The 8,557-nt window shown below is 39.8% G+C and overlaps 1 protein-coding gene across 1 annotated transcript; it reads left to right on the top strand.

The window, feature by feature from the left end:
- The first annotated feature begins 1,767 nt into the window (after nt 1-1,767).
- On the top strand, nt 1,768-7,074 carry LOC124007341 (zinc finger protein Gfi-1b-like). Its single transcript, XM_046317831.1, has 7 exons — nt 1,768-1,954; nt 2,593-2,699; nt 4,672-4,842; nt 5,008-5,237; nt 5,405-5,542; nt 5,729-5,894; nt 6,362-7,074. Exons 2-7 carry the CDS (start codon nt 2,600-2,602, stop codon nt 6,538-6,540), a joined length of 984 nt encoding a protein of 327 aa, XP_046173787.1. The 5' UTR covers nt 1,768-1,954; nt 2,593-2,599; the 3' UTR covers nt 6,541-7,074.
- Nucleotides 7,075-8,557: the final 1,483 nt, after the last annotated feature.

Below are 8,557 nucleotides of genomic sequence, written 5' to 3'. Positions count from 1 at the left end.
GCACTCCCTCACTCCCTTACTTTTCTACTGTTGTTGCATTGTCAAGAGGTAAAGTTGCAAGTAAGCATTTTGTTGCACTGTGTATTCTACATACATCAAATATGATTAATAATCTATCTTGAACTTGAACTGTTGCTTTGGCTATATATCGCAGGGGTTGCTGGGATAGCCCTTTAGTCTAGAGTTTGGTGCCATAGCTCTGCTGATTTTATTTCTCCTTATATTTAATTTGTCCCCTGAAGTTGAGTAGTTGCTCTAATCAAACCATGATCTATATCGGAGTGCATGCATTCGGAGTGCATTTACCCTGCCTGGGCTTATATCGGGTGGCAGCTGGCTGTTCTTTCAAGAATGAAAGCTAACAAACTATCACCACTGGTGATCTAGACGCTAGACTAGAGTCTTGTGAAGGCCCTATAGAGTTAGATAGAGGACTTTAGATGAATAAAACCTATTCTGGCATGAACGGTCGCCATTGAGGGCTTCAAGAATTTTAAAGTAGTCAAGTGGGTGGGACTTCCTTTGGGTTAAGGCAGGATCACATGATTCCATCCGGGTCATTAGGAGGGATCAGCCAATTAATTATACTAGTCAGCAAACACTAGGCACTCTTTTAGTTTATTTGCCAAATCAGAAGTAGTAGAAAATGGACTAATTCGACAAGGAGATTCCCTCAATGGCGCTCCCCGTACGCTCACAGACGCCATAGTGGGACAAAAACAAACATGATATCTGTGTAATTCTCTTGTGAGGCTCCTGCATGAGGAAAATGTATTGACCAGAAACTGCCACGTGATGTCGCAAGTGTGCCTCTGCACTTCATTGCGGTTTGAGTTCATGCACTTAAATACTCGTCTTGGCAAGATTCAGTATATTAGTGTCGTTTACAAAGATTACATCCATTGTTTTACTGTTATTGTAACACAATATAACTTCATTGTATTTGTTTTATTCAAAATAATATTTTCATTATTTTCAACGCACTGATCCATTAAGATCAGTGCGTTGGTTCTGTAGCTCAGTTGGTAGAGCATGGTGCTTGTAACGCCAGGGCAGTGGGTTCGATTCCCGGGACCACCCATACTTAGAATGTATGCACACATGACTGTAAGTCGCTTTGGATAAAAGCGTCTGCTAAATGGCATATTATTATTATTATTATTATTGATACATATTTATGACAGTTTGGATAGAGTAGACCTACTGTCTGACAAAAGTTATGAGAAACAAATCTAAGCTATGTCAGTAACTGATGGACAGGTACACAAAATACAGTCCAGTGCAAACAAGTATGTGTAAACATGAATAATCGGAGACTGGTTTGGTGTGTGTATCTATGGAGGAGCGGGTGTCTAGCTTTGCTTATTTAAATCTTAAATCACCCAAGACAATATATTGGCAATTTTATTCACACAACACAGAGAATGTAACGACTACTGTAAATCTTGTAAAACAAATATTGCAAGTTGTAAGCTAATGTGTTAAACTTTTGGATTGGATTTATTTTTATTTCTCTAATCGATTTTAATAGCTGTAAAGTATTCTGTAATTGGTGAAATTACCTTTGTTCCTTCCAATTTGAAAACCATTATATGCCAAAAAATATATAATCACGTGGGAGACATGATGTTCAATAATTATTTCAATTTATTTGTGAACTGTTTGAAACTTAAAATCGTTTGTAACAGTTTGAGGAGCTGTGTCTACGTTCATATATGTTTTTCTACGCAAATTTCCACCTGTGAGTTGGCGCTCTCATTGGTTGAAACCACAGTCAGATTCCACCACAACACTATCTGAATGAAAATCAGGGAGGGGAGCAAAAGAAAAGAGCGATCGATGTCTTACAGTGGTTTGGATTCTGAGTTTTGCGAAAGGATTTTAGGAAATATTTACAGTGTATATACAGTAATACGACCACTATCCTACCTAGCCTACTTGTTATGAACTAACGGTAAGTGCAGCAAGTGCATATTATTATAACGATTTTTTTCCTGTCGCATAATTTATGTACATTTGTATTGATAATTCGAAAAAATAAAATTACGATAGATTAATTTAGGTTATAAATAAATGAATGCATTTTTACAATTAGCCTATCCAAGTCAGTAATATATTATTATTATTTTAAACATCACAAGCCTATCTATCATATTCTTTTATTTCAGTCTTTTACAGCGTTATTTCATGATAAGCATACATACTTAAATAGGTAACTCAAATACTGATTGATCATGCTGTTGTATTGGATTTGACAGAATATTTATTTGTGGCATATTCTGGGAATTAGTTGGAATGGCTTGGTTATTTTAAATGTACAATTCATGTAGGACTACAGTTTATTTAGCCTACATTTAAAACATTCGTGTCAGCGTAAAGTCAAACAACCTACCTAAACATATAATCATTTATTTAGCCCATTGTTTCCCTCGCACAAACTCGCTCCTTCAAAATGTTTATATCAGCCCACCTAAAAATGTTTAAAGTTCAGACTCGTAAACTGCATTATAACATGTTAGGACTAGGCCTTCATAATACCTCAAATATTTGGAGTTGCCTATAAGCATTTGCCATAATGATTTTTTTCAACAGCGTTGTCATGCCACGATCCTTTTTGGTGAAAAACAAGAGGTGCACATTTTACAATGTGCACCAATCTCACGAAGATGAAGCCGAACCGAGGGACCCGGCATTTACAGGTTAGTTAGAATGCCAAGATTATCATGGAGACACATCAATAACTTTACATGTGTATTATGAGAAGTGTATAATGATTTGCTAGTTATTTCATGCATTGCCACAGTTTATAATTCATCAATTGACAATGACAAGTTTACATTTCCTTTACTCACATGTGCATCAGACATCAGTATTTTTTTTAAAGTATCTGCACCACTATAGGCTATTGCAAAAAAAAAGAAAAACAAATTACATTTATTTGACTTGAGGAAAGTGAATCCATAATTATGAGTTGCAGCATGCAGTGGGACTTAGAAAATACATAGAAAATACATAAAATCGAGGACAGAGGCAACACCTGTTGAACTATTATACGAAGTATCGTCCAAAGCAAGGGAAATATGCTCCGACTTTTATTGATGGTCGGATTTGTCAATGCGTTCACAATTCGCTGAATTCTTTGAATTCGCCTTTTGAAACTGAGCGAGCGGTTAGGGTTGTTTTCACGGATATGCAAAAGATACATTTTTCTGAAGAATAGCCGTCAGAGTTTGCACTGTACATGTAACTGCCAAAATAAAGGAAACACAACATAAAGCGTTTTAATAGTGCGTTGGGCCACCACGAACCGCCAGAACAGCTTCAATGCGCCTTGGCATAGATTGTACACGTGTCTGGATCTCTATTGGAGGGATGCGACACCATTCTTTCACGAGAAATACCATCATTTTGTGTTTTGTTTGTTGGTCTGTCTCAGGCGCCACTTCAGAATCTCCCATAGTGTTCCATTCGCTTGAGATCTGGCAAAACACACACACACTTTAAACCCTTTGAGACCCTGTTACAAAGTCACTTGCCGTGTCCGAATACCCATACTAGTGTACTATACTGAAGAAAAATAGAAACGCAACATTTTCAAATGCTTTACTGAGTTACAGTTCATATAAGGAAATCAGTTCATTGAAATACATTTATTAGGCCCTAGTCTATGGATTTCACATGACTGGGCAGGGGTGTGGGCCTGGGAGGGCATAGGCCCATCCACTTGACAGCCGGGCCCACCCACTGGGGAGCCAGGCCCCACCAATCAGAATGGGACCAACACTTTACATGCTGCGTTTATATTTTAGTTCAGTGTGCATACTTAAACTGCATACTCATTTCGGAGTTTGATCTAATTGAATTCACTTGTCTTTTCCAACTCAACAGTTTCACAACAGCTGATAATCAGATCAATTGATGCACTGTACCAAAATGAACGAATGGCGGGAGTCAACGCAATCGTGCATTAGATGATGCATTGGGAATACTATTTTCTAAATTTCGCACACTATAAAATTATTTTATTTTGCATACTATTTAGTATGCTAGTATTTAGTATGGGAAACTGGGAATTTTTATACATGAACTAAGTAATGGGAAACTGTGTATTTGTACATGAACCAAGCATAAGAAACTGTGTATTTGTATACATGAACCTAAGCATAATGGGAAACTGTGTATTTGATTGAACCAAGCATAATGGGAAACTGTGGTATACATGAACCTAAGCATAATGGGAAACTGTGTATTTGTATACATGAACCTAAGCATAATGGGAAACTGTGTATTTGTATACATGAACCTAAGCATAATGGGAAACTGTGTATTTGTATACATGAACCTAAGCATAATGGGAAACTGTGTATTTGTATACATGAACCTAAGCATAATGGGATGTTTTAATTGCTCAATTAACTCCGGAACCACAGCCACATCTGTGTGGAAGAACCTTCTTTTAATATACCTTCTATCCATCATTTACTCAAGTGTTTCCTTTATTTTCGCAGTTACCTGTACATTTATGTAAATGTTCATAGATAAATGTTTTTCATATAAAACATTTTATTTTATTACTTTTTAACTCTCCATTGTTGGAAAAGGGCTCCATACCTGTTGTATTCGGTCCATGTGACAAAAAAAAAAACATTCTATTTGATTTGATCTTGTCAGAACCAAAGAGTCCAGAGTCTCCAGTCAGGCCTCAGTCGCTGGGTCAGCCCACTCATCCCGACCCCTATTCTTACATGAAAAATGAACAGGAGCCTGATCGGCCAGTCCCCTTTCACCCTGACCCAACAGGACAACCTGTTACCCGTGCTCCTCCACCATACTACTTATCAGGTGAGAGACCCTCCAACTGGGCTGGGATGTTGTGAAGAGACAAAAAATTGTTGGGAATATAATATAATAGAACCTTATTGGTCCTAAATGGGACAACATATGATTCAGAATGTTTTTCAGAGGAAGTGTTCATTGAGTCAATTTTCTTATTACTTCTACCCTCAGAGGCTCACATGGCAGTGCTCCCTGCATACTACAAGCCCTCCTACACCTGGGACTCTGTACCTGCGCCCTATGACCTTTGTCCGATGGGCTTCCCCCACTCCCTCCTGCAGCACTCCAGCAGCCTGTTTGGGGTTAAAGTCAGCCAAAGCCCTGAACCCCAGCAACCTCTGGACTGCAGCACACACTACTACCCCACCTCGGGAACTTATCACTGCATCACCTGTGACAAGGTACATATGCAGGAGTGGTGTTATAGCTTTCTCTTTACACTGTGTAACTGATAATAACTAATGGGCCTATACAGAAGACTGCCAGAACACTTGTTTAAAAGACTACACATTGACATTGTGACTTCATGGTAAGCTCCTCCTAGCCCTGTCCTCCTCTGCCACGGCAGGTGTTCTCAACTCCTCATGGTTTGGAGGTGCATGTCAGACGCTCCCACAGCGGGACCAGACCATTCGGCTGCAGCATCTGCAGGAAAACCTTTGGTCATGCTGTCAGTCTGGAGCAACACATGAACGTTCACTCACAGGTACCCACAATGCACAGTGTCCTGTTGGAGATGGTTAAGGAGACAAGACAGACAACCAGAGATGTGTACTCTGGCACATTGTCCAAATTGCCCTAAGTTATGTGTATACTTCCATAGGAAAGTACTTTCATGACAATGATATTTGAGATGAGATGATAAATTAAGTACATGTTTCCTTAAACAAAGGAAAGACATTTTGAATGCAAGATGTGTGGAAAGACATTCAAGCGCTCCTCCACCCTCTCCACCCATCTACTCATCCACTCCGACACCAGGCCCTACCCCTGTCAGTACTGTGGAAAGAGATTCCACCAGAAGTCGGACATGAAGAAACACACCTACATCCACACAGGTGAGGAGAGAAGAGCATCCACAGAGCATCAAAGTTAGGGATCCAACCACTGATGTTAGTGTTTGCCTCACACTGTATTTCTCTGCTTTCTAGGTGCTGTTAACATGAATGGTTTCCTAGAGTAATATAACTGCTGACGAATCAGACTAATAAACTTAAACAAATGTCCATCTGATTTGCATATCTGGTTTTCCTACTTTGCCAAGGCCTCTGTGAAAGGAGCTCTGTGCAGGTGGAATATGTCTCTAATGAATGTTTGACAAATCTTAACAATGGCACGATTCTTTCCTCCCAGTCACTGATACTGACTTTACAGCACAGATATATGCATAACACATTATCGTTTTTCATAGCTTTTAAACTACATGTACAGCAAGAGCATCAATACAAAATTCATCTGTGATATTGGATTCTGATAGATTTGATAATGCCACTGTTTAAACATGTCTTTGTATGTGTCTATTTAGGTGAGAAGCCCCACAAATGCCAGGTGTGTGGCAAGGCATTTAGCCAGAGCTCCAACCTCATCACACACAGTCGTAAACACACAGGCCTTAAGTCCTTTGGCTGTGAGATCTGTGCCAAGGGCTTCCAACGCAAGGAGGACCTCCGCAGACACCATGAGAGCCAGCATGGCATGAAGTGACGAGGTTGAGAACAATGGATAGACAAGAAGAGGAAAGAGTGCCTTAGCAAAACAACATAGCAAAGAAAGGGAAAGACAGACCAAACATGTGCCTTAGTGGTGCATCATGACACAAAATGGCCACTACGGACACACTCATTTTGTTTTACACATATCGTATTGAATCTTATCCTTCTTGTGAAAAGGCATTTTTAAGGTCAATCAGAGCCAGCAGCTAACCAGCATAAATTAGACAAGGCAAATTGTGAAGATATTTTTTTCATAAAGTATTTGCTATCACTTAAGGAGGAACAGCCCTTTGGAATAAAATATAATTCAACTGATATCCTTTGGGTGCATTATGATGTTGTACACTTATGACAGAGGCCTTTAAAGTCAAATGTGAAGAGAAATAGGTCTCGTGATTTTGTTGCATAATGTATTTAAGAAAAAGCTTTATATGTTCACAAAGAGTGCGTTTGCCATTCATACTATAGTTATAAATGAATCTTGTGTCAAATAAAAGGAAGCAATGGTATGAATGAACAAATGCTCTCCAAATAACGTTGAGATTTTATTATAATCCTCGTAATCACGGTGGTTTGCGGAAAAAAGACAACTCGCACTCCGCCCATATTTAACATAATCATGCATTCACTGTCGTGTGACAAGTTGACGAACATTGTGAAGGAAAGGGAAAAAAAACAGTCAAAAGGTCAAATGCAAGCAGCATGTTAGCTTAGTAAGATGAGATGGCTCACGGTAAAGCCTTTATGTGTGACCGTTTACTCACGGCGCAGATTGCATGCAGACTGTCTTCCAACTGGCTCTGTAGCAGTCCTCTGCAAGGCTGAGCTCATGTTGTCTGGGGCTGAAATCTCTAGCATGACCAGTCAGAGATCATTCCAATCTATACCTGGAAAACCATGCAAATCTCAAGTTCACCGAGTTTTCAAATGTCACACAGAGGAATGGACTGTCCATGCATGCCATCATGCTCACCAAAGAGCAGGGAGGGAGGATCAATCCCCCTAATCCTTCCAAAATCTCAATCACTAATATACAAACTGCTTAGGCCTTCCCCATGTACGATGCAGTTCTTCACACCCGTAAGCAAAGGTCTGCACATTCAACTTCATCTCTAGTTAGTCACACTGTTGGTCTTCAAGTGGGAAGAAGTGTATTCCCTCTGTTATGATATTGGATATACTGTATGACAACAGACAGACAGAGGATGGAGTACTCAAACAGCCTGTCTCCATACTGTACCACACCCATCCATTCTGACAGGTTTGCTTTGACATACACATTGCACTTCTCATGAAGACACAACACCTTCCTCAAACACCAAATCCAGTTAGGCCATTTAAGCTGTTACAGTCTAATCAGACCATTTCTTAGTAAAAATCTATCATCAAATACTGTATACGTAGCTGGCCAAGTACAACTGTGGGTTAAATCAGGTTTTGAGGTTTTAGACCTACCACTGTCAACAACTGTTTGTTCATTTCTAACAAAAATATATTAAATTCCCACTTTATGCTGCAGGGTAGTAGAATTCCATGAACTTTCAATGAATTCCCTGGTGTTCCGGAAATCCTGTTTGGAGGGTTCCAGATTTGCCTAAAAAACTGATTTCAACCACCAAATTAACACTCACAGAGAAATTGTCAGGAAAGTAATTTCAGTGGGTGAAAAACACAACACCCATACATGGTCACAGCAGCAGTATGAGTCTGTTACAGAAATCAGTGTCTGGGTGCGTAGTGAAACATACAGCCTGTCCACTGTCTAGTACAGTTGGTAAACAAATCTGTGGTGCCATGGAAATAAGTGTTTATATAAACCAGGCAACAGGGTCCGTTGCGCTCAGGAGAAACAGTTATAGTTGCATCCTGGTGTGAGGGTACAGAGCAAATCAAAATACTGTACAGGCAGCCAATGGCAGAGAGAGGAGCGGGCCTAAACAAACAGGACATGGGTCCTGCATTGGAGGGGTGGAGCCCAGACTGTAGCCTGGGGGGGAAACTGAAAATTA

This window comes from Oncorhynchus gorbuscha, linkage group LG20 (assembly GCF_021184085.1).
Source record: "Oncorhynchus gorbuscha isolate QuinsamMale2020 ecotype Even-year linkage group LG20, OgorEven_v1.0, whole genome shotgun sequence".
Lineage (NCBI taxonomy): Eukaryota > Metazoa > Chordata > Actinopteri > Salmoniformes > Salmonidae > Oncorhynchus > Oncorhynchus gorbuscha.
The sequence above is the reverse complement of the archived record's forward strand: the minus strand, read 5'-3'. Positions and strand labels throughout refer to the sequence as shown.

What these genes read in the sequence shown, in the direction of transcription:
- LOC124007341 (XM_046317831.1), top strand. Translation starts at nt 2,600, where the DNA reads ATGCCACGATCCTTTTTGGTGAAAAACAAGAGGTGCACATTTTACAAT. An exon ending in GAGGGACCCGGCATTTACAG is followed by an intron (nt 2,700 to 4,671) that starts GTTAGTTAGAAT and finishes TGATCTTGTCAG; the next exon opens with AACCAAAGAGTCCAGAGTCT. An exon ending in ACTGCATCACCTGTGACAAG is followed by an intron (nt 5,238 to 5,404) that starts GTACATATGCAG and finishes CTGCCACGGCAG; the next exon opens with GTGTTCTCAACTCCTCATGG.